Source organism: Panthera onca, chromosome D4 (assembly GCF_046562875.1).
Source record: "Panthera onca isolate mPanOnc1 chromosome D4, mPanOnc1 haplotype 2, whole genome shotgun sequence".
In the NCBI taxonomy this organism is placed as follows: Eukaryota; Metazoa; Chordata; class Mammalia; order Carnivora; family Felidae; genus Panthera; species Panthera onca.
Window position 1 is genome coordinate 56469927 of NC_138351.1, and position 24503 is coordinate 56494429.

The 24503-nt window shown below is 44.7% G+C and overlaps 2 protein-coding genes across 10 annotated transcripts in view; one reads left to right on the forward strand and one right to left on the reverse strand.

The window, feature by feature from the left end:
* The window catches only part of UBE2R2 (ubiquitin conjugating enzyme E2 R2), a 113839-nt gene extending 100117 nt beyond the window's left edge, over positions 1-13722 (forward strand). The window contains exons 4-5 of the mRNA XM_060609492.3: positions 9941-10075; positions 12523-13722. Of these exons, the coding sequence (XP_060465475.1) occupies positions 9941-10075; positions 12523-12742 (355 nt within the window). The 3' untranslated portion in view covers positions 12743-13722. The remainder of the gene's footprint in view (positions 1-9940; positions 10076-12522) is intronic.
* Positions 13723-17324: 3602 nt separating this feature from the next.
* UBAP2 (ubiquitin associated protein 2) overlaps positions 17325-24503 on the reverse strand; it is a 111564-nt gene continuing 104385 nt past the window's right edge. For 8 of the 9 annotated variants that reach the window (XM_078436738.2, XM_060609484.3, XM_060609483.3 and 5 more), the window contains 10 exons: positions 23614-23809; positions 22679-22770; positions 22351-22398; positions 19903-19981; positions 19477-19682; positions 19079-19178; positions 18887-18994; positions 18664-18731; positions 18387-18578; positions 17325-18296 (listed from right to left, as the gene is read on the reverse strand). In XM_078436738.2, the coding sequence (XP_078292864.2) occupies positions 18201-18296; positions 18387-18578; positions 18664-18731; positions 18887-18994; positions 19079-19178; positions 19477-19682; positions 19903-19981; positions 22351-22398; positions 22679-22770; positions 23614-23809 (1185 nt within the window). In that variant the 3' untranslated portion in view covers positions 17325-18200. The remainder of the gene's footprint in view (positions 18297-18386; positions 18579-18663; positions 18732-18886; positions 18995-19078; positions 19179-19476; positions 19683-19902; positions 19982-22350; positions 22399-22678; positions 22771-23613; positions 23810-24503) is intronic. The other variant, XM_060609485.3, reaches the window with a different exon arrangement.

Sequence of the window (24503 nt, forward strand, 5' to 3'; positions counted from 1 at the left end):
CACAGAGAGACACAGACTCTGAAGCAGGCTCTAGGCTCTGAGCTGTCAGCACAGAGTCTGACGCCGGGCTTGAACTCATGAACCGTGAGATCATGACCTGAGCCAAAGTCAGCCACTTAATCAACTGAGCCACGCAGGTGCGCCCCCACACCCCTCCCCCCCCCGCCGCTTCTTTCTTTCTTTTTTTTTAATTGGGAGAGAGAGGGAGTGAGCACCAGTGGGGCGGGAGTGGGGGGTGAGTAGAGAGAGAGAGAGGGAAGAGAGTGCTAGCATCCTAAGCAGTCTTAGCGTAGGTCTCGATCTCACAAACCATGAGATCATGACCTCAGTCAAAATCAAGGGTCTGGACACCTAATCAACTGAGCACCCAGGTCCCCAGGGATGATTCATTTCTTAACAATAATCAGAGATGCAATTAGTAAGTTCATTTTAATGAAAATATAATTCCAGCAGCCCTAGTCTATACATATGTGAATTTATTGTACTCCACCACATACCAAAATGCTTGTATTAACATCACTCTACACTTATAACAAAATTATTTATGTGAAAGGAAAAACAGTTGGCTTTATTTGTAAATTTCTCTTTGTTTTATACCCCTTACATTTCATTACTACTGGGCATTGCACCCTAGGAATATTTGGATATGTGGAAAGTGTGCACTTCTTTTGTAAAGGGCAATTGTGAAAAGGAACGCTGGAAAGGAGAAATGATGTGATACTTGATATACCCCCAGGTGCATGAGTATATTAAAGTCTACTGCTTTACATAGGATCTTTTATGATCATTGGCAGAATTCATGTACTTCTACTTCTTCATCCCTCCTATCCCTTAGCACCATACAACAGTTCTAGCTGATTATTTGTTCCTTTAACCTATACTTACCTCTTATTTTCAGCCTCAACTGGTATATTGACACTTAGATCCAAGTTAAAGAAAAGGAAATCAGTATACTTATTTTACCTCCCATCCTCTCTCCCCCTTTTCTTTATAACTTTTGAACATATTTATCATCAGAAGGTTATAAGATTTATAGTCTGTACTGTTTTGTAACGTGATCCTGGTTTTTTTGTTTTTTTTTTTTAACGTGATCCTGGTTTTTAAAATTTATTCCTGCCATTAAATGAATTCACAGTTTGCTGTCCATTATTTTACTTCCTTTGATCTATTAATTGGCTGAATTAGTCCATTAGTAATTTCCCCAGGAAAATCCTCCTTAGAGCCCCCTGTATTCCCTGAATTCTTACATGTTCAGAATATTACATGCTATGTGTATGGGTGTGCATATGTGTGTTTTGCAATTATACTTCAAGTGACAGTTTGGGCATAAGATTTCAGGATCATTCTTTCCTCAAAGGATTATGATATTGTGGACATTATTCTTCTATATTTATTGTTGCTGGGGACATGTTTGACTACCATATTTCTCAGCTCTTTCATTCTACATAATTGTTTAAGAGACTGTTAGACTTTCAAAAGAAACACATCATTTGTAATTAAACTGACAGTGTATTTAAAAGGGTTAAGTAAATATGTTGGAAGATTTGTTGAAAAATTGAAGAAAAAATGCAGGGTTGTCCTTTTGGTATTATTTTGGTGCTTGTTTTTCAGGGCTAGTAGTAACCCTAGTCAAAAAGAAGTGTTAGCTGTATGGTACTAAGTGATTCTTACTTTTGGAGGTTGAATGTTGAATCACATGCTTACATCTTGTCCCCCTTTGAGAAAACAGGTATCCCCATTCTTCATAATATAAAGCCCCAAATGATTTTTCTCATTTCATTTTAGTACTACCTTAATGGATATTGCCATTACCCACTGGAATTCAAGATATTTTACCTTCTCCTGCATAAGTACACAATATATTATTCACCTTGTCTCAGTTTAAAATATTGTGAACCTTTTTTCTTTCAAGGTAGACCTGTTTTTCATTTGATTCAGTCCTTTGGGGACAGGAAACTCCTTTCATACTAATCTTCCTCTTAAAAACTACTGTTGTTACTTTGGGGAGCAGCATCATTTTTTCTCTCTCTAGGCCCTCAGGTCACTTGAGCCCCAATTTAGAAGCATTTCTTAGACTTCATCTCAGAGATTGCCTTCTCTGCTTTTATGCTTTTTTGTTTAGAGGCTTTATAACCAGGACTAGTTTTCTTGATTGCCCCTTTGATCTTCATACACAGCTCAAAAAGGTATTTGCATTGGAATTTCTTTTTAAGATTTTATTTTTAATCAATCTCTACACCCAAAGTGGGGCTCGAACCCACAATCCCAAGATCAAGAATCACATGCTCTATTGACTGAGTCAGCCAGGAGCCCATGGATTGTAATCTTTAGTTACCTTCTCAGACTTTTTTTTTTTGTCTCTTAGCCTCATGTAATCATAGACGTTCCTTCAATGTGATGATCTTGGGGGTGGGAAAATGAACAGAGGCTTTGGTGTTTGTGAATTTCTAGGGAGACGTAGGTTCCATACATTATTGGAACCTCATCTACCTGGAACACCTGATGGTGCCCAGAACTCCGTAATGTCAGGAAAGCTCTACCTAATGAGTGGGTGTGAAATACTTTTTTCCTTTTCCTTTGTTTCTCTCTTAGAGGCAAGGGGGTTCTTCAGCTAGCAAATCGTACATATTTCTCACAGGTCAGTGTATCGCACTGAAATATAAAGAGGCAAAATATGAGGTGCTCAGGATTTTCTTTTATATTCCTTTGCTGCTAAACTCTCTAGAGTTAGCAGTTGTACAACTAAGGGTTCTGCACTCTATATCCAGTTTATGGGTGGCCAAAGTAAGACAGCAGTGGAGGTGGCATAAGGTTCAGCTCCAGCTGTTTTAGGGTCTTGACTGCTATATGGTAGTGTTATCTGAAAGCGGTCCCATGTTTACATATGTTTGGACTTATTCATGACTACCTGTACTAGTCTTTCATTCAGCACCTCAGTGAACATATTTAGAAAACTTAAACATGGAAAGCTTTTGCAACCTGAAGAAGAATAAAGCATCCCAGTTACCTTGAAGAGTCTAACTCAATATATATCACAAGACCTAGTGAGTAGTAAAAGTAGAGGGGAAAGTAGGAAAAAGATCACTACAATTATAGGGATTCAGAGCATCAGCCAGCTTGTGTCCACTAAAGGCTCAGTAGTTTGCCTCTTCATAGAGGCATAGAGGAAAGCCAGCACTTTCTGGAAGAAGAGAACATCCTATTACAGCCAGGTGCATAGGATTAAGTTTAGGCGGGTTAGAGTTCCTTACGGAATTGGGAAGATTTAAGGAGTAGGCATTAGCAAAGAATGGAGTTGGGAGGGTAGGGACCCCTGATGTTGCCACATGTCAGCAATTAGGAGTCCATACATGCCTGTTCTTCTTGGTGTAAGAAACAAAATATTCTTCAATCCATGCTCTGTCCGGAACCAAGTGAGTGCTTTTGGTTGGGGTTGGCTGTCAAACAGTAGAGTTCACAACTGCTTTCTCTGAAGCACCATCCCCAGAACTGTCTGCTATACCTGCTGCAGGCTCTTAGATAAGGAAAGTCATCTTGGTGGAGGTTTGGTTTCTTTTGAAGGATGGTTGCATAGTGTTTTCTTTGCTACTACATCATGGAGAATCATCTGTCAGGAATAGGATAGGATGTTTTCCTGTTTAATCTTCTCAATGACCTGCTGAAAGGGAAGGGAGCTAAGGACTGTCCCAAACATTAGATGACAAAGTAGGCAAGGTGAGGGGAAATGGCTGTAGCACTGCTGTTCCTAGGGCTCCTGACAGTCCCATTTGGGGGCAGGATGATTTTATTTATTGCTCCCTTGATATTTGTACATTGGGTTCCACTGCACTCAACTTGGTAGTTTCAGATTGTGCATATGATATATATTGTGTATTTTAAAAATGTCCTTTTAAAAATGTTCTTTGTGGTTTTGTGTATTTAGTCTGAGACCCTCATTCCTACCATGTGTTTTTGCAGGGATGTATCAGTCAGCAGCAGTTCCAGGATTGCACAGGAGGAAGCATTTATTACATTTGTTAGTTGCTTTAGGCATAAACAGAAGCTATTTGTAATATGTAACCGTCTAAGCTATCACATTTTCCCACTCATAACAGACTTATCTGCCATGATGTCCTTTTCAAATCCCACTTACATCTTGAAAATATGTAATAAGGACTGTTTTTTAATTTTTATTTAATGTTTATTTTTAAGAGAGAGAGAGAGAGAGAGATGGAGTGTGAGTGGGGGAGGGGTAAAAAGAGAGAGGGAGACACAGAATCTCAAGCAGGCCCCAGGCTCTGAGCTGTCAGCACGGAACCCAATGCAGGGCTTGAACTCACAAGCTGCCAGATCATGACCTGAACTGAAGTCAGACACTTAACCGACTGAGCCACTCAGGCGTCCCAGGACTGAGTTTTTTTGTTTTTTTTTTTTAATTTTTTTTTTAACATTTATTTATTTTTGAGACAGAGAGAGAGAGAGAGAGCATGAACAGGGGAGGGTCAGAGAAAGAGGGAGACACAGAATCTGAAACAGGCTCCAGGCTCTGAGCTGTCAGCACAGAGCCTGACACGGGGCTCGAACCCACGGACCGCGAAATCATGACCTGAGCCGAAGTCGGCTGCTTAACCGACTGAGCCACCCAGGCGCCCCCAGGACTGAGTTTTAACTAAGGGCCATCTTCTGGTGGTATGGGTTCATCTTTTGAAATGGTATGAATGTGAGATTAAAGGGATGTAGGTTAACTAGAAGAGTCAGGCACTGGGCTTCCCTTCTCCAAAGTTGCCTATCAATTTTCGTCAAATTAGGCCATTATCTGTAAAACCTAAGAATCTCAATCAGTCATTGTTTCTCTGTGTATGTGTTTTAATTTTTCTTAATGTTTGCTTATTTTTGAGAGAAAGAGCATGAGTGGGGGAGGGGCAGAGAGAGAGGGAGACACACAATCCGAAGCAGGCTCCAAGCTCTGAGCTATCAGCACAGAACCCCATGTAGGGCTCAAACTCATGAACTGTGGGATCATGACCTGAGCCGAAGTCGGACACTTAACTGACTGAGCCACCCCGGCGCCCCATGTGTATGTGTTTTAAGAGTCAAGGTAAGTTTAGGCTTTTAAGAATGAACCCCTTCTACCTCATACTGCCTAGAGGGTATGTGTGTATACTTGAAGAAAAATGCCAATCTTTAATCCTGCAAAATTCCAAACTTTTCCTCCGTAGTTTGCAGGCAGATCCATGAGCCAGGTCTTAATTTGTTGTACTAGGGCCAGTTTTCTGCCTTCCGTCCTAAAGTTGTACTTGTGGTGACATAGTAGCTAACAAAGAAAGGTAAAAAAAGTGAGGGGGTAGTGGATGCCTCGCTGGTCCAGTTTGTAGAGCATGTGGCTCTTGATCTCAGGGTTGTGAGTTCAAGTCTTATGTTGGGCGTAGAACTTACTTTATAAAATGGGGGTCAGACCCAACTCCTTGACCATTGTCTATATGGTGAAAAGGGACAAATACAATATGGTTCTTTGGGTCATAGATGTCTAATTCTCATTTATCTCCCTTAAGTACTACTTTAGTTTTCTTGTTTTTATAATATGTCTGAGCTCTAGAACTTCACAACTTACTAATTTGCTGTTTGCTAGTAGTTTGTGTGTGTGTGTGTGTGTGTTTAATTGGTCTTCATTTTGTTTTGGTGTTTTTATTATTTAAAAGCCTTTTTTTCAAGCTTATTTTTATTCAAACAGTATTTTTTAAACAGTATTTTTATTTTATTAGTCGAATCTGACAAAGATTGTAAAACAGCCTAAAAGATCAGAAGTATGAACCTGAAAACTATAGAAAATGGAATGGTTTTGCCTGTCCTTTTGTCTGCATGTCTCTCCTTTTAGAACTTTTAAGTTTTGGTCTAGATCCCGTGTTGAAAAACTCCTACCATAGTCCTTTGTCCTGGCTTTTAAAGCGGGGATGGAGAGAGCACATTATTTCTTTGAGTATCTATAAATCCGGGAAAGGTGGTGGTCGTGAGAACTGACCAATAATTGAAAACAAGAACGCTGTTCCTCATTTTTATCCCAAATTATTACTTGAATAGGTCTGTTTTTATTGTAACACATGTTAAAAATTTATACTTCTGAATTTGGACAACCAGACCTACCTATTCCTCTAAACTTACAGTAGAGAAGAGCATAGAGGGAGGAAGGAAGGGAGTCTGGGGATGGGTCCTCAGAGTCTCTTGCCAATCCAAGAAATTGACGTCTGAGTGCCACAGATTGTCTAAATGGACAAGCGCAACTCCATGTTACATCTAAAAACCAAAGTTTCAGGGGTGTCTGGCTCAGTCGGTTAAGCATCTGACTTTGGCTCTGGTCATGTTCTCATGGTTTTTCAGTTTGAGCCCACACTGGGGCTCTGCGCTGACAACACAGAGCCTGCTTCAGATTCTGTGTCCCCCCGCCCCCCTCTCTCTCTGCCCCTCCTCAGCTTGCACACGCATTCTCTCTCTCCCTCAAAAATAAACATTAAAAAAAAAAAAAAAAAAAAAAAAAAAGCTTCATGTGGAACTGTGAATTTACATAGACAAAATGAGACTTTTGAAAGAATGTAGTTGTTTTCTAGATCCTATCCCATTTGTTCATGATCTGAAGGAAACAATCTCTTTAGTGGGCTTTAATGACTTCTTTATTGTGTTGTATTAATTTGATGGTTTCATTATTTGGTCTTTCTTTCCTTTCTACCTTCTGCTTTTTTCCTTCTGAAAAAAAATAGAATATATGAATAAAGATTTTCTAATACTTAAACTAACCACAAAAGATGGCAGCAAAAAACCGTAACCATTGGAATAGCTGCAGAATTGTTCTGTTTTGTATGTTCTACTAGTATGGATTTAGCAGTTCAGTTTTTCCATTCTATAAAGATAGGATTAAGGGGTGCCTGGCTGGCTTAGTCTGAAGAGCATGCGACTCTTTATCTTGGGGTCATGAGTCTGAGCTCTACGATGAGTGTAAAGATAATTTTAAAAAATTTAGGGGTACCTGAGTGGCTCATTCAGTTAAGTCTCTGACTCTTGATTTTGGCTCAGGTCTGATCTCCTGAGTTGTTTTTTTTAATATTAGTTTTTAATGATCATTTATTTTTGAGAGAGAGCACATGAGCAGGGGAGGGGCAGAGAGAGGGGGAGAGAATCCCAAGCAGGCTCCACACTATCATTACAGAGCCTGATGCAGGACTCGAACCCATGAACAGTGAGATCGTGACCTAAGCCGAAATTGGACGCTTAACCAACTGAGCCACCCCAGCATCCCTTTGATCTCATAGTGTGTGGGATCAGGCCCCTCATCAGGATCTGCGCTGGCAGTATGGAGACTGCTTGGCCTTCTCTCTGTCCCATCCCCACTTGTGCTTTCTCTCAAATAAACATTAAAAGAAATTTTAAAAACATAGGGTTAATAATACTTAACAGAGTTGTCTATCATATGCTACAGGTATAATGCTTGTGTTAAATTATTTTGGTACAAGTGCTAGACCATGTATGACACTACTTCCAGATCTTTTCCAGTCATGATACATAGAAAAACATGAAATTACTATATTTATAGATCAGAGTAGTAAACTGAAGATACTTCTTTGGCCAGATGTTGTTGCTACAGAGGCTAAAGTTATCCCAGGTCCCATCTATCCCATGGGAAACAGTATATAATTTACCTATAACTAGGGTGTTGCATATGAATTGGCATCAAGAATCTTTGTTAGAGATTAAAAGTCTCAATTTCTGCTTTGCTCTGTATTGGCCTTGTTATTAGGTAGATTCTCACCACGTGGTAATAAAGATGGCTACCAGCTCTAGACTTTCCTTATTCTCACAATTGTCAGTCCAATCAGGAATAAAAATTGCCTTTCTGCTATTAGAACATCATAGCTCCCTACCAAGGCTCTGATTGGCCCATCTTGGGTTACATGCACACCCCCAAATCCAGCATCATGATGAGAGAGATAGAATCTGCTGCTGTGGTTAGGTAGGTTGTTTCTCTGAAGGTTTTGCATGATAATAAGGGAAGATTAACCCATTAACCTCACCAGAACCAACAGAGTGGATTCCTCATTAAAAGACAAAAACAAGATCCTGCTGTCCAGAATAAGTGAGGAAATGAAAATGAAAGTGAAAACTTGCTGAGTTAAACTATTTTCATAGTCCACTATAGTACCTGACACTTCTTCTGAAAGCATCATGGATTTCCATTTAGAAGTATATGGTATTAGAAATTCTTTTTTTGATAGAAATGAATAATTCACCATTTTAAAAATTGTATTTCCTAACATTTTATTATTAAAATAAACACAAGATATAAGAAAATCAACTTGGTTAAACTACTCATGGGACAAATTTCCTAATTCTGTTAATACGACTAACCTAGACCTGTTAGCCACTACGTAACTACACATAACTATTTTAATTAATTAAAATTAATGTCAAAAATTTAGTTCTTCAGTTGCACAAGCTACCTTTCACAGTGCTCATTGACTACATGTGGCTGGTGGTTATCATATTGGATAAAAAGATTATGCATTTCCATCATCATAGGAAGTTGCCGACAGTGCAGATCTAGACCACTTATAGCTCTTTTTTCCCCCTCTCTATACCACACTTTGTCCTGTCCTTATCTTCCTAACAGGTTTCGGATATGTTCTGAGGCAATCCTTATGGAATGTTCTACCCCCTTTTGTTTGTTTCTTTCTTCTAGGATGTTATGTCCGTTTCCCATAATTGGCAGTGATAAGTTTTTGTTAATCTTTATTTTATAATGTAATTACTGAAGAAATCCAGAAGGATCTTTGTGGGGAGGGGCAAAGAGTTATTCTTAATTTAATAGAAAGGGTGTGTGTATGATGAATGGATTTTAACTAGATGGGAAAGTTTTCTGTGAAAGTGCCTTTCACTTGTATAATCACATAACAAACTCTTTACTCTTTTTAGGAAAAGGTTTCATCAAACCAAACATCTAAATTGCCTGGCTCAATCCCTTTATTTTTTGCTTGGGGCAGGAGCAAAAGACTGTTTTCCAACAATGCAACCTATAAGCTCACGCCAGTGAGAAAAGATACAAAATTAATTTTTCCTCCCCATTTTTTCTTTACATACATGCATGTAGCTTGTAGGGAAAAGAACCTTGGGAATAATTTAAAGCCTTTTTGGAGCCTTGTCTGGTTATTTTTCTAGAGAAATTTTATTCCCTGTGGTTAAAGTGTCTGGTTTTTATCTGTGGATGAAAATTGCCTGTCTTAACTCCAAGACATAGAAACCCTGGGAGATAAGGGACGACATCTAACTTGCTCACTATTGCACATCCAACATCACAGTTGGTGCCTCTCACACACACAAAGTGCTTAGTAAATAGAAACTAGTTCTTCCGTGCCTGGGCTGTTGTTTTCCTCCATTCTCCATCCTGCTTAAGTGTCTTCCTTCCCTAAGTATGGAAAGGAAATACGTTTGTGTGTATTATCATTCTTTTAGATCCTCTTAAGCAGCCATGATAAGAAGTGGATTTGTGGGGCAGGGTCATTTTTAACCTTGCCCACAAAAGGATGGCCTTAAAGCTAAATATTTTTTGCTTTTTCTTTTCCTATTGCACTTAATTTGTAGTTTTTAAAATGTTATTTGAAAAGCTTTCAGGCTTCCACTTTGGAAGCAGATTGGAACATGTAGCCAGTTGAAGACGGTGCATGTCTTCTACAGAGTTTATTGTGTGCTCTGCCACATGACCTCTGTGATAGACTTGCAGATTTCCTCTTTGTGTCCTAGTTAGCAGCTTGTTTCAGCCTACCAGCTGAGTACTGAAAACAAAACAAAATTCTGTTTCTTTTCCCCTAAGGTCTCAAATATTATAGTCTTAAATTTAAAGGCACAATATTTTTGGATCTTGTAAACATGAGTATTTGTAGCTGATCCCCTCCCCCCTCCTTTTTTTTTCTATTTCTAGGACTATCCTGTTAAGTGTAATCTCATTGCTCAATGAGCCCAACACCTTCTCCCCAGCCAATGTGGATGCTTCGGTTATGTTCAGGAAATGGAGGGACAGTAAAGGAAAAGACAAAGAATATGCTGAAATCATTAGGTAAGGTGCTTTGTTTTACCTTCCTTTTGATTAAGTCTTCATACAGAACCAAGGTTTAAATCAAACTTAAATATTGTTTGGGAAGATATTTCTGCCTGAGCCTAATGAGTTTGGCTTTTGAGGGAGCATACACTGGAAGATAATGCTGCAGATCTGATTTCCTGGGAACCAGAACCTCCAGGTTCTCAGTCACTTAAGTTTGCAGACTCTGCCTCTGAATCATTCTAGGGACACTGTTCAGTATTTTCAGCATGTCCGTTAAGTGTAGCAGATACCCAAAGTATTTCCAGACATTCTAGATGTTTTTGTTTACAAAAAGTTAAAAAAATTTTTACATTTATTTATTTTTGAGAAACAGAGACAGAGCACAAGCGGGGGAGGGGCAGAGAGGGAGACACAGAATCTGAAGCAGGCCCCAGGCTCTGAGCTCTCAGCACAGAGCCCAACGTCGGGCTTGAACTCACAAACTCTGAGACAATGACCTGAGCTGAAGTTGGACGCTTAACCGACTGAGCCACCCAGGTGCCCCCGTTTTCAAAATTTTTAATGAAGCCGTATAGTTTACTGGCCCTTTTGACCATACCAGCAAGTATCTTCTGGGTATCATTATCAGTAACAATAGTATATGGTTGAACAGAGTCCTAGAAGCTTCTTCTTAGAGATTTGGAGTCTACCTATAGCTCACCATCCCTCATATGACCTTTTTATCAGTTAATTTTTTGGGTCTTTAGTTTTTCCATCTGTATAAAAGAGGGGGAAAAAAAGTAGAAGTTATTGGGACTGAACCAGCCAGCTCTCGATCATATCCTGAGTAGGACATAAGGTTTTAACAGTACCCAAGAATTGGTACTTGAATTGCAACAAATTCATTTCCCTTTAGTACTGTTAGATTTTATACCCTTAAAATAGAACCCCAAGGACAGTTCCAGCACATTCTGTGAATAGTTTAGTAAGCACTAGAATTTATACAAATAGAGTCCCTCTTTATAACTCTAGTCAGCACAATGCCATGTGATGTATAAAAAAAGACTGCACAGAAAATATAACTGAATAATATATATAGATCAGCATTTCTTCACGATTTCTGCCCACTAGAATCACCTTTAGACCCTCTTTCATATCCATAGTCATTTAATAAGATTATAAGGATAAAATCTGGGCATGTGTATTTCATTTTTAGCAGCCACTTAGGTGATTGGTGTATACCAAAGATTGAAGATAAATTAGTATAAATAGTAAAAACCTGGAGATTTAAAGGAGCTGGAGTAGACTGTGTGTGTGTGTGTGTGTGTGTGTGTGTATACACATGTAAAGTTTTTGAGAGAGAGAGTGTACAAGTAGGGGAGGGGCAGAGAGAGAATCCCAGGCAGGCTACCATAACCTGAGCCGATCAAGATTCGGACACTTAACCAACTGAGCCACCCAGGCATTCTTAATTTAAGGGCTTATCTCATTCTCTAATTCTTAACACATTTATTACACATCAGCTTCATGTCAGGTACTGTTAGGTCATTAAGGCAGTTTTTCTCCTTGAGGAGCTCACACTTTACTGATAAGAATTTATAAGCAAATCACCATTTAATGAGTGCACCTATACGGGTGCTGAGAGGGTGGAGCCTTCTTGGGATTCTCTCTGCCCCTCCCCCACTTGCATGTGTGTGTGCACACATACTCTAACATTTTTTAAAAAAGTGAGTAAGAAATACAAGGTCTCCACTCCAATGAAGTTGACATTTGGGTGGAAGAGGAAGAAACTGACAGAAAAATTAACAAATGGGGATCATAGAAAATATACTAGTGATTAAGTATCATAATGCAAAGGAATGACTAGGTGACTGCTTTAAATTGGGTTGTTAGAACAGTCCATTTCTAGGTGACTGCTTTAAATTGGGTTGTTAGAACAGTCCATTTCTAAGTACAGATCTGAGTGACATAAGTAGCCAAATTAGTAAATCAGGAGAAGAGCAACTGATCTACACAGAACAAGCGGTGTTCAAGTTACTAGAAAAACAGACCAGGGATGGCCTGTATGTTTTGGGTGGGAAATGAAGTGGGAGGCAGGTTGTCATGCAACACTGGAAACTAACATAGGCTATTTGGAATCTACTTTAAGTGCAAATGGCAGGATTATTGAATAAATAAGAGTGGTTGGGGTTGCATAGAGTTTGGTGTGAGACGAGGCAGGGGAAAAAAGTCTCTGAGGTGACTCCTGGCTGACCAGCATCTGAGATCCACTACTTCTAAATACCCTACAGAAGGTTATTATTTGAGTGTTCTTCAACATGGTACCCGATGGGCTGAGAACCTTTGGTGTAGTATCTGTCAGATGCCTTTAGGCAGGCACTGAAATTCAGAAACCTGAATCATAAAAAATCTTAATTATTAAGAAAGACCAGTTGTAAAATCTATCTTCAAGACAGAGACTAACATAAACCATCTTCCTTCAGGAAACAGGTTTCAGCCACTAAAGCCGAAGCAGAAAAGGATGGAGTGAAGGTCCCCACGACCCTGGCGGAATACTGCATCAAAACTAAAGTGCCTTCCAATGACAACAGCTCAGATTTGCTTTATGACGACTTGTATGACGATGACATCGATGATGAAGATGAGGAGGAGGAAGATGCCGACTGCTACGATGATGATGATTCTGGGAATGAGGAGTCGTGACGTGCTCCTTCAGTGCCCCTGTACTGCCCTGCCGTCTCAGGCCAAAGGGAGGGGAGCAAGTGGGGACCTAGCAGTGGCCCCTCAACAAAAACCTATCACGGGGGTGGGAAAAACAAACATGGCTCCTGCTGACTCCCCTTATGGATCTCAGTTTGCTCCTTTTTATGGACCTCTTAATGGAGAGAAAGTAATCCTCCACAGAATGTCTGAATTCTTGCATTCTTTACCCTTCCATCACTGTATTGATTTTTTTTTTTCTTCTTCTTCTTCTTTAAACCCAAACTTTCGCCTCACTTCGTCTCTACAGAGTGTTCACGGCAAAAACACCTTTGGTCTGTTTTTAGATTCTTGAAGAATTAGTCTTTCATCAAGACGTTTGTGTTTAAAGCTGGGAACCCATTGGAAGTTCACAAGTGCTGCATATGCTGAGTAGCAAAAGAAAATGGAAAAAAAATATAAAAACCCCACAAAACAAACTTTAAAAAAAAAAAAAAAGCAAATTTGCCAAGATTTAGCTGCTCATTTACATTAGTGTGTGTGCATTCGATCAGCCCCATGGTGGGGAGTTTTGTTTCCTTTCCCATCTTAAGGCTGAGATACAGTGGGCATCAGGGACTTTGTGCTAAGCCTGATGAAATGTGTTCCTAAGGGCACAGAGACCCTTCAGCCTCCAGGAAATCATCCTAACACTGCAGGGGGCCTCAGCTACTCTGAGAGAAAGATCAGATTTTGTTTTTTGAAATCGATTGGGATCTAAAGCCTGAAATAAATATTCATACTTTACATAGAACTGAGCACTTGATTGCTATTTATTTTAAAGACAGAGTTGTTACCCTCCCCACCCCGAGGGAGTGGGGAGAGAGTGGAGACTAGTGTGTGTGTGTGGAGTCTTAGTGATCGGGAACAAGGAGTTTAAAATCACTATGCCAATTTTGGTTGATGCTGCTGGGGAAAAAAAGTCAAAACTACTGGTGACCACTGTTGGATAAAAAAACATCTTATGTGAACATGGCCTTTCCCTCAAAGATTTTTAAAAAACCCTCATGGTGAGAGTGTAAGTAGCCAGTTTTAATTACTCAGTATTAATCCTAGGTGCATGTGTTAAGATTTTGGTTTTCATTGAGCTGCTTATGCTGATAGTGATAGCTGTGGATAGGAGACACGAGTGACCAGTTTCCGCTTTCCTCGTTGGATGTGACCTGGACTTTTCTCTCCTTTCGATGTACTCTGGCTGTGGAGGGCAAGCAGAAGTTGTGCATGGAGCTTGCCCTGGGCTGCCTTGACTCTTCTAGCAGGGCCAAGGGAGTTGGCTGCAGGCAGTGTCTGGGCAACGCTAGATCTTCCAACTGTGCTGCAGCTTTGACTTCCCTGGTCTCAATCACGTGTTACTTCAATCAATATTGAGATCCATCAGCCTTCACCAACCAGGGACTTCAGAACTTGGCGGTGATTTTTGTTTCATTTGGGAGTGGGCCAGTTCATAGGAGGGCAGTGTTCTTTCAGTGGGGAAAATCATTATAATGTAAAATTAGACTTCGGAAGGAAAATACAGCAGAGACTGGCTATGATCCTCCTCCAGATCCCTGTGCACTGGTGTCAACTTCTTCAGATCATAGCTCAGAAAGAACCAAAGGGTTGATGAGGGACGGGTAGGATGGATCCTAGAACAGAGTAGGTGATGCTTACTTCCTTAGCTCCTCCTTCCTTTCTGATCTCAGGGTTTTCATTAGCTCTTCAAACTCCAAACATTTGCTGACTAATGCCCAGCAGACCTCTCTGGCTGACTAATGCCCAGCAGACCTCTCTGGCCTCTAAAGTTTGATTTGGTATTAAGTGGGGATGTTAACATACAAAGGTTCCTATGGGGACAGTGTTGAGCCTGGTCCCAGAATCTCTGTCCCATCCCCATGGGGCTAGGACTACCTACACCCCTGAATCTAGTGATTCCAGTCAGATTCAGAGAACAGAGCAGCTCTTTGTGACAAAACACTGGCCGCACATTCTCATAGAAAGATGTTGGAACTAGCTTTTTAACACCTCATGCTTATAATCTGCCTATCTTCTGGAGCTCAAAGTCTCATAATGTTCGGATTACCCCATCAGCCCCACACACGTTTACAGCTGGTAGCTTGGTCTGCTCTCTTGGAGCCCTATAAGGCTTTTCTTTTACCCCTTACCGCGAAAGCATTTCTCTGTCAGGGCAGGCCAGGTGCCTTGGCATTGCGGAAGGTGCTGTGTTGCTCAGCCCTGTCCCGTTAGGCCCTGTTGGCCTCTGTTGCACGTTGACTCAGGGAGCCAGAGAGCCAGGTGGAGGTCATACCTCTCAGCCCTTTGGGGTGTTACTGTTGAGGGCTGGGTTTGCCTCTGATAGAGTACAATCAATTCCAGAAAAGACTGGCATGTGTTGATTGGCTAGCAGGTAGACATTCTGAGAACTCAGACTGACCTGTAAAACCCAGATGCTGGTTCCAGAGCTCTGTCCTGAGAACACATCCTGTGGCAAAAGAAAACTTGAGCATGTAATTTTTTTTTTTCTTTTTGAGAGTAGAGGTCTCAGGCTCAGGCCACAACCTTGTAAGTACAGTTGTGATTATTTGGTGTTGACATGAATTCAGAATCCTGCATTTTTAGATTCCTTTTGATTCTAGTGGAGGCCTCTCTGGATGCTCTTCAGGTTTGTGTGTTTTGAGGCTGGTTGGAGAAAGTAATATCACGATTCCGTTGTTGCTTCTCGAAGTCTTCCCCCTCTATTTCGTATCATTCCAGAGTTCTTTTCTATTAGCCAAACTTTTCTGTAGTCCCTTCTTTCCTCTTCCCTGGTGATTACTTGCTTCTTTATTTGCTGGTTTCCTTATGTTTGGGACATATGCAGTAAGAGACTGAAGGGGAAAGTGTGTAGTTCTCCACTGAAAGTTAACTCCCCACCCCTCCCATTCTGAAAAATGGTTTACATTTACAAAAAGATTCAGATGCAATTTTCAACTATTCTGAAACCAGCAGGACACACCTGACTTTAATAGTTTTCTTAGCTGAAATTGTAGATGTTTTTCTTCAGTTTAACTTATGAGAAAAGATTATCTGATGCATTTTTGTGTTGAACTTCCCCTTTAGTGGTTTATTTTGTCTTTTTCTGCCCATCTGTCTACTAATAAAATGTGAAATAAAATATACCTGTATTGCTACTTCCCCATGGGATGACCCTCTTCTTTCTTTGTGTTAAAGAAAACTAAAAGCTGGTCTCAATATTTCCACTGTTCCCTTGAAGATTACACCCATGACTCAGCTGAAAAATTAAAAACCAAAAGTGAATCTCACTCACCTGCCTTCTAGGATACTCTGCTCAACTCACCTCCTCACAGAATAAACATTCCCAGTCCTTACTAGCTTTTTAAGGAAAGGTTATTAGAGATACAAACATCTGTTAACCTTAATTCTTATTAAGTAGGGTACAACCTGCTGATACACGTAGGCTGGTGAAGGGATGAGGGTGCTTCCACTGCCCTCCTTAGGCAAGCATTTTGATTTCATCGTCATTTGTCTTTTGAACTTCCTGCTGCTAATAAGCAGAGATCAGGCAAGAGATCATATCATGTAATTGCAGTCCCTGTTTAGTTTCACTTGTGGAGCACTTACCTTTTTCCTGGTCAGGAGCTCAAGCTGTGGGCAACAGCAGCACGTACCCCCAACTCATGAAATTACCACTGATTTTAGAGACCACAAGCAGAAAAGGTGAAGACTGACCCTGGTCTGGTTCTGGCACACTGACTTGACCAGTATTTGAGGCACCACTTCTGTTTGCTGCTTCCTTAGTCTAGTCTGAGGGGGTTATTTAGGAATGAAATGGGAGGCTATAAAGCCTCTGGCAACACCTCTACGTTGGAGCATAGTAGTGCTATGGTGGGGCGACCTGCCTCGTGTCAGACACAGGAATAGTGGATGGCCCTGGTTCCTCCCTGATGGCCTGGGAGCAGGAGGAAGGAGCTGCACTAGAATCCTGGCCCCAGGTGAATGGCTGCTTGGGACTTTGTGGAGCAGGTATTTAGCCCAGGACCCGCTTACCTACTTCAAACCACCCCAACTCACTAGTCTGTTCAATCCCATCCCTTCACTATTAATCAAGATTCTCTTTGGTTAATGAAGGACACAGGATGGAAAGGAGGATTAGCTGTCCAAACTCTCCCTCCAGCCATGAGAAAAATATCCTCAGTTCTTACCTTTATTTCCTATTTTAATGTCAGCTGATGTCTGGAAAAGAAGTTACCCTGCCCTAGTATTCCTGTTGACCGGGCCCTATAAACAGAGATTGCCTTATCAAAATGAACTTTGAGAACCACTGCCCCTGCCCGGTCAGGAGGGTTAGCAGTCTTTTCAGCCTTATCATTTACCTTTACACCCTCTGGATGCTGACCTGGCCGAGGCAAGAGAAGGAATACCAATTTAAGCCTTTACACCCTATCGTCAGAAGACTGACCACACAGGCTATACTTCAGCCCCAGCCCTATGAAGTCCAGGCTGCCCAGAACAATAATGAAGACAGCCTCCACCCTAAGCTGCCCTTGAGTCACACCACACAGAGACTGTGCATGCTCTCAGAACTTTATTAGGTGGAGATCGGGCAGAAGAGAAAACCCCTGAAACAGTCGCCCACCTGGTTCAGGACAACTGGCATAGAGGAGCCTTTGCTTGGAGACATGTTCTCACTGAGGTGACAGCGTATCTTTGATTTTTTTGTTTTCTAAAGGGAGCAGACTGACAACATCTCTGAGTGCAACTTCAGACTGTTTTTAAAAAACGGTCAGCCAGAGGAAGGCAAGTCTCTTGGGGACAAGACCAGAAGCAGAAGCCTCTGCTCTATATGCAAACAGGTGCCACTTTCACGCTGGGCAGGAAGGATATCTCTGCTATTCCCAGATCAAGATTTGGCAGGAGAGGAACAGGGCAAATGACAAAAGGACCAGTTTCTCAGAAAGCGAGGGCTAAAGTAATTACACAGGGAAGGAAACCTCAAATAATGGCTTACAAGGGAGCAAAATAAGTCGTGATTCTTCATTGGTACCTGACCCCAAAACCCAAACTGCCTTCAACCAGCCCTTCCAGACACTGCTCCCAGCTGCCCGCTGGCTGGGAGGCTATACAGAAGGCCTAAAGGCAGAAGTGGAAACGGGGGGTTATTTGCTACAGTGAAAAGGGGCTGTAGTTGGGAGAGCAGGCCTGGCTAAGAGTAGCAGCTGTACCCCCCCCACTCTCCCAAGACTTCTATCACATTTACAAATACATACATAAATACATTACATACAAGAGCGAGTCTGGGAGGCAGGCTCCCCACAGAGGCTCGGCTGACACAGTTACACGTCTCAGGAATTCTAGGAAAGGGTGCTGGGCTCCCAGAGCAATGGGCTCCGCATGTTCTCTCCTGCCCAGGGTAAGCCCCGCCCTAGCCCACCCCTCTCTTCAGGGTTCAGTTTGTCCAGTATGGAGAGTTGCCGTAGGCAGGCTTGGAGGCTTGCGACTTGGGCTGCAGGGAGCTGGGCTGGCTGCGCTGACCCGAGCCACTCTGAGGAGGAGGAGGAGGAGAGAAGGCTGTAAGGGGCGGAACAGAACCCCCAGTCCAGGGCAGGGTGGCTGCCTCCATCACTGGGCTCACCTGGGCATCCTGGGGAAGGTGGTGGTGGAGCAGCTGTGAGTGAGGCTGCTGGTGGGCAGGCAGAATGTGTAAGAACGGTGGGGGCGCATAACCAGGGGCTGCTCCAGCAGCCAGGGGCCCGGTGGAGCCCAAGGCCGAGGGCAGGCTGAACGGTGGAGGAGTCCCTGCATGAAATCCCTGCTTATCAAAAGTCTGCAGGGTAAAGAAACAACGGTAAGGGCCAGCTCGGGCTGTACCTCCCACCCACCTCCTCGTCCACCTGAATCCTTCCCCTCACCTGAGTCTTGCTGTAGACCGAGCCAGTCATATCAGGCAGGCCGGTGGTGCTTGAAGACACAGACACTCCTAGGAGGGAAAACAGTTGTTTTCACACCAGTAGGGCCCAGGCTCTAGCCTCCCCCACACCTCCAAGGACTCTCTGGGACAGCCTTGCCTGAGAAAGAGTCAGTAGAAGACAACTACTCTGGGCCTCAATCCTGGAAAGGAGGGGTAGACGCTACCTTTGCCAGGCCCAGAACCTGCAGACTTGTTTTGTGCCTGCGATGATCCACCATAGCCACCCTTGGTGTAGTCTCCCGCTGCTGTCCCCTGGGTCAGGTCATCATAACCTAGCGTGGCAGGGTACAAGAGGTACGTGTGAGCTAGGCAAGCCTGTCCCATCTGCAGCTCTCCGTGCTGGGAGCACCCCTCACCTGTGCTGTAGCTGTGCTGGCCATAACCACTGGCCTGCTGGAAAGGGGTGGTGGGGGTGCTGAGGTTCACACCATGCTGCTTGGCTGAGGCGGGAGGGACCTGGTGGGGAAGCAGGAGAGGTATCAGTGAAGGACCAGGGCAGGGGGAGCAGGTCAGGTATCCACCAGCTTATTAGCCCTAGGCAGCAGGTAGCACAACCACAAGGGACCTGTCTGTGGTCACTAGTACAACACGTGCTAGCAGCTATAAAAATAGACGGGAAAGTAGCTTTGGCTTCAGCCTAAAACATTCCTGAAGGCCAGGTGAGACTGAGTAGGGTCATGTCCCTCTCTCCCTGCTTCTCCCCAGAGCTAGAATACCACCACCACCACCACCACCCACAAACACAAATACTCACAAACATGGTGGGCCCATACTGGAAGGCACTAGGCACGCCTGTGTAGTAGGGGAGGCCAGTGTAGCTGTAGCCGGGTGGCAGTGCAGGATTCAGAAAGGGCTGCTGGGCTGTGTGGTGGGCTTGGGATTGGCTCTGTTGAGGCTGAGCCAGCGTGGTGGGGGGTGCGGGGGATGCAGAGTCACCTCGGCCAAACTTGGTGACATCACCTAGGAGAAGAGGAATCATGAACTCCAATCACTGCCCCCACTCCCTCCTTATCCAACCAGGAAAAAAGCCAGACTGTCTCCTGCAAACAGGAACAGGTCTGGCTGCCACCTCAACAACAGGAAGCTCGCAGGCCTCTCTCAGCCCTTCTGCTTCTGCTTCCAGATTCCTAGGATTAGCTACAGTCCCATGCCCCACTCCCCACCCCCTGAACAGACTAACCTGAATACGGGTTATTAGCTAGGCTCCCATCTCGGCTGGCCAAAGCTGTGGGTGTAGCGAAGGGAATTCCATAGTAATCCTAGGAGAGACCAGGGAGGCTCGATCAGCGGAATGGCCTTGTCCCAGGCCCAGGAGAGCAGGGCAAGCAGGCAGCACAGGCCATCCAGGCAATGCCATGCTCCGCGGACAGCCCAGACTGCAGCAACACATGCATACCTCCAGAGGGCAGCACTCAAAGAGAATTCAAAGTAAATGGTGTCCTTCGGAGTTGTGCAATGTGGCAGCCACAAGTGTGCAGACACACTGACAAGGCCGTCAGCCTTCACCAGGCAGAGCCACTGGAGGCCCAATCTCACGTGTAATTTACAGCACAGATGGAAGCTGGTAAATGCCACCGGCAAACTCAAGTGGCTTTTCCTACATGACAGATTCTATGAGCAGCTAGGAAAGCACCCTGAAAAGGAACCAGCAGGAGAGGAGCTATCTGACAGTTTAACAGGGGTCAGAACCGTAAAGCCAGGTAAGTACAGGTACAAAAGGATCCCAGATAAGGTCCTGAATTGGCCCCTCACCACCTACTCCATCCTGACAGCACTGAAAACAGAGGAGTTGGGGCAAGTGTAGATGCCAAGAGCACAAAACATTGGAGCTCTATGGAGAAGGGGAGGTCTGACCTGGCCCTTATTCGCCACCCAGGGCTTTGTCAGTCCTAGACATATTGTACCCTGGCCCCTAAACCTCAGAGAAAAGCCTTCCTGCTTTCTTTGTGGCCAACAGTGCCTGGTCACAACCAGATGTGAGCCATCCTGGCAAGGAATGACACTTACATCCTCCTTCGGCCTCCTCTCCACCTAACTTTCAGGAAACCCATAGCTTCCTTAGCCCTGAACCCCAGAAGGAGGCAGGACTGGGAAGTCACAGAGCTAGCAAGTCACAACTGGAGGCAGGCCTAGAGAAAGCCCAGGAGGGGGAGCTCTTTCACAGAAAAAAAGAAAAACCAAAGGCAGGAACTAGACACAAAAGTACCAGAGGCTAATAAATGAACAAAGGGAAAAGTGAACACAACGTATCTCAAAAGTAGGCTCAGAGGGGATTTCTTTTAAGGCACAAAATGATACAAAGACTACGAGGCAGGATCCCAGAGCTGGGATCCCAATGACACACTTCTAAGGACTCCACGACACCCTCTTATATTCCACCTCTGATGCCTGGGGATCCTGGGTCAGATGGCTGTAAGGGGGCCAGGGCCACTTCCAGTTCCTCTGCAAAGTCCTAAGCCTCAGGCAACCCCCAGACACCCTAAGTTCTGTTGACCGCCTTAGAAATCTGCTATCACGTCTTCAACACCCTTTCTGGGTCCTTCGAGGACACAGGCAGCAGCTGGAGAGTCCAGCAGGCCCTTGGGCAGCAGTGTGATGGACTGCTGGTTTGCACCCAAGCAGAAGAGCTGCCCAGCTACCCCAACTCCACCTCTGGAAATACTTCAGAAGCCGGAGAAGCATTCTCCTGAAAGACAGGAGCTTCAGCCACCAGGCCTGGGAGGTGGAGGAGACACCTGCAGGACCCTGAGCTCTTTGTGGGCAGGTAGAGCAGGAGGCAGTCCAGTGGGGAAGAGGCTGAGGAAGGACACCTCACTGGGGAAAAACCTCCTCCTTAGGGAACAGGAAACACCACATTCAGCAGAGGCATCTGCATAACTTTCTACTTCCCAACAATGTAACAGGCGCCCTAGGCTGCTGAAAATTCTCAGGAGTCTGGGAAATGCCAGACCAAGGAGGGAGAGGCACCGCTGCAGCTTGCAGGCTGGTCAGTCAGGGAACACCTGCCCCACTGTGGTGATGTGCCTGAAGGCCAGGCACCTCATCCTGGGAGTGAGGGTCACATTCAAGAAACTGCCCTGGCCTCAGAGTGAGGCTGCAGCAACCAGGGACATCCAGGGGCCAGTATTCTTTTTTTTTTTTTTTTTTTTTTTTTTTTTTTTTTCAGGGGCCAGTATTCTTACAAGCAAGCAGTGATGGCAGGTCAGACCCACACAGGCCCTTAGAGAGTGTCAGCTCCAGTGGGTGATTCAGCTGGGGACAGACAAGCAAAGCTGCTATCACAAAGCATCACTGATGGCCACTTAAGAGGCACTTCTAAGAGGAGGAGTTGATAAAAACTCTAGAGGCAGTCAAGCAACCCCACCTTGTGTCATATGCTTTGTCTTTTTAAAAAGAGTTAGGGGGAGCTGGGGGGAGATGAAGGAAGAAAAGGACTCACATTCAGTAGGAGACACTGCCTACTGGGACCCCATGCAGTAAGCACAGGACACTCATGCCCAAGCGACAGTGGCACTAGGCACCACCCCCAGATGCAAGCAGCTTTCTCAGCAGGTGGCAGTGAAGGCCTAGGGAGGGAGGACCTGTGAAAGAGCCTAAAGCCCCCCATCCCCTGCTACATCCCACTCACCATTGGCAGCCGTGACTGTAGCATCTGGAGCTCATCATAGCCATAGATCTGTATGAGAACCAAAAAGGGTGTTAGGGTCCACATCCCATCCCCTGGGAAGCCCAGACCCATATGGGGGCCCAAAACAAGGTTGAGGAGCTAGGACATATTCTGGAAGGGGAACCAGATCATCTGCTGTGGAAAGACACCTTTCCTTTGAGACTAGATAAGAGAGAAATAGCAAGGAAGGAGCTGCAGCAACCCAAGGCCCACCTCACCAGGTCCTGACAGGTGTCGGCCGCTAAGGCCAAAGGAATCAGGCAGCCAGGAGCTATAACCATGCACTCACGGGATAGGCAGGAAGCAGTCCTCCGGGGCCCACGAGGTACTGGTTGTGCAGCAGGGGAGGTACTCCCTGGGGCAGGTTAGGGGGTGCTTTGCCTGTAAAAGCAAAAATCACAGGAGTGAAGACGCCACCACAAAGAATGAGATGCCTCAGCTACTGTGGGGGATGGGGGAGTTGAGCTCACTGTCATAGTGCTGCCCCCCATGGGGCCACTGCGAGAGGGGAGGGCAGCAGCTGAAAAATACAGAGGGCTGTGCCAGGAAGTGGGGGAGACCGAAATCTCGTGATACCACATTCAGTCTCTTTCCACATCAGAGGGTATCCATGCCCAGACAGAAAACACCACCCCTCCACACTCCTGACCATCACTCTGCACCGAGCAAACCTGCACATAAGGATGATCTGCCTCCTCAGAACAGAAGGAAGGCTGAGCGGTCCCAGGAGAGGGGGACAGGCTTTGTCAAAGGTAGCTTTTAGCAGTTTCTACCAAACCACAGTTTGCTTGGCCCACACAGACCGCCTAGGTCTGGCTGATTAGGAATCAATCACACTAAGTGGCCACAAGGAGCCCAAGATAGCTGTTCCCTGGTCCCTCCATGTCACCAGGCCATCTCAGCTCCAGGAAAGAGTGAGGATAGAAAAGACAGGGAAGCTAGAAGCAAAAAGGCTACCAGGAATCCTGCCCAGGGGGGAGTCTACCCAGAAGACTGATTTTACCCATCCCACATCATCGCTGGAAGGACTGGGCCTCAAGAGGTCAGTGGAACAAAGAGGACAAGGGAGCAATGGCAGGGCTGGAGGGAGACCAGGATGTTCCTAGGCTTTTAGCTACCCAGAATGCCTTGCAGCCACCTCTAGGCATCCTCCCTGGGAAGCCTGGGATGTGGAAAGTGCATCTTCTAGGGGCAGGGGATAGGAAAAGTCTGTAGAGCACACACCTGAGGTCACCAAGGGCGTGGCCCTGGTACTGCTGCTGGGGGCACTCACAGTGGTCCCGCCCAGGCAGAGGCTGTTCACTGTGTTCATGCTGCTCGGCAGGCTGAGCCCTGAGGACGTGGCACCCGAGGCAGAGGTTGCTGCCGTTGAGAAGGTGGCTGAGGACTGGAGGGAAGGGGTGCTCTCCACGCTGGCATGCTGGCAAAACAAAAAAGCCAGGACACATGGATCTGGGGGTAAAACACAAGAGTGCAGGAGAACCTGGTCTGGCACTGGGGCCTGCACTCTGAAGACCAGTGTGAGGGGCTCCGTGCTTGGTGCTCAATGTGGGCCCCCACACTGCAGCTAGAGGAGGCCATCAGGACACAACTCATAAGCTGAATATCAAGCTATTAAAATTGAGCTTTGTGAGCAACACCCTCTTAAAAATTGTTAAAGTTGCTCAAGCTAAGGTATCTGAAATAAGGCACAGAAACTCCACCTAAACCACATATGAACTAAGACCATCTGACTGTGAGGTGAGAACCCACCTCACAGAAAAGTGGTCTCAGGAGAGACTAATATTTGATAACAACGGCACCACAGGCAGCCCAGCCCAAGTCAGAGCGGTCTGGGAATAGCTGCCTTCTACTGGGCTTCCTAAATACTCTGATAAGGAAGTCACAGGGAGCCCTTTGCTCCAGAACCTGGGAGCACTGTGCAGGCCACCGGGACCTACCTAGAAGAGCATGGCCTGTGCTTCTGCCTGTTTGACAGGATCCACCTAGGAAAGAAGGGTGAAACCCACAAAAGCTCTGCAGAATTCTAGGAAGCCTGCCCTGCTGCTCAGCTCCAGGAAGGAACAAGGTACCAGAAAGGGCTTTAAAGGCTGTGAGGGGAGTGGGTGGAAAAG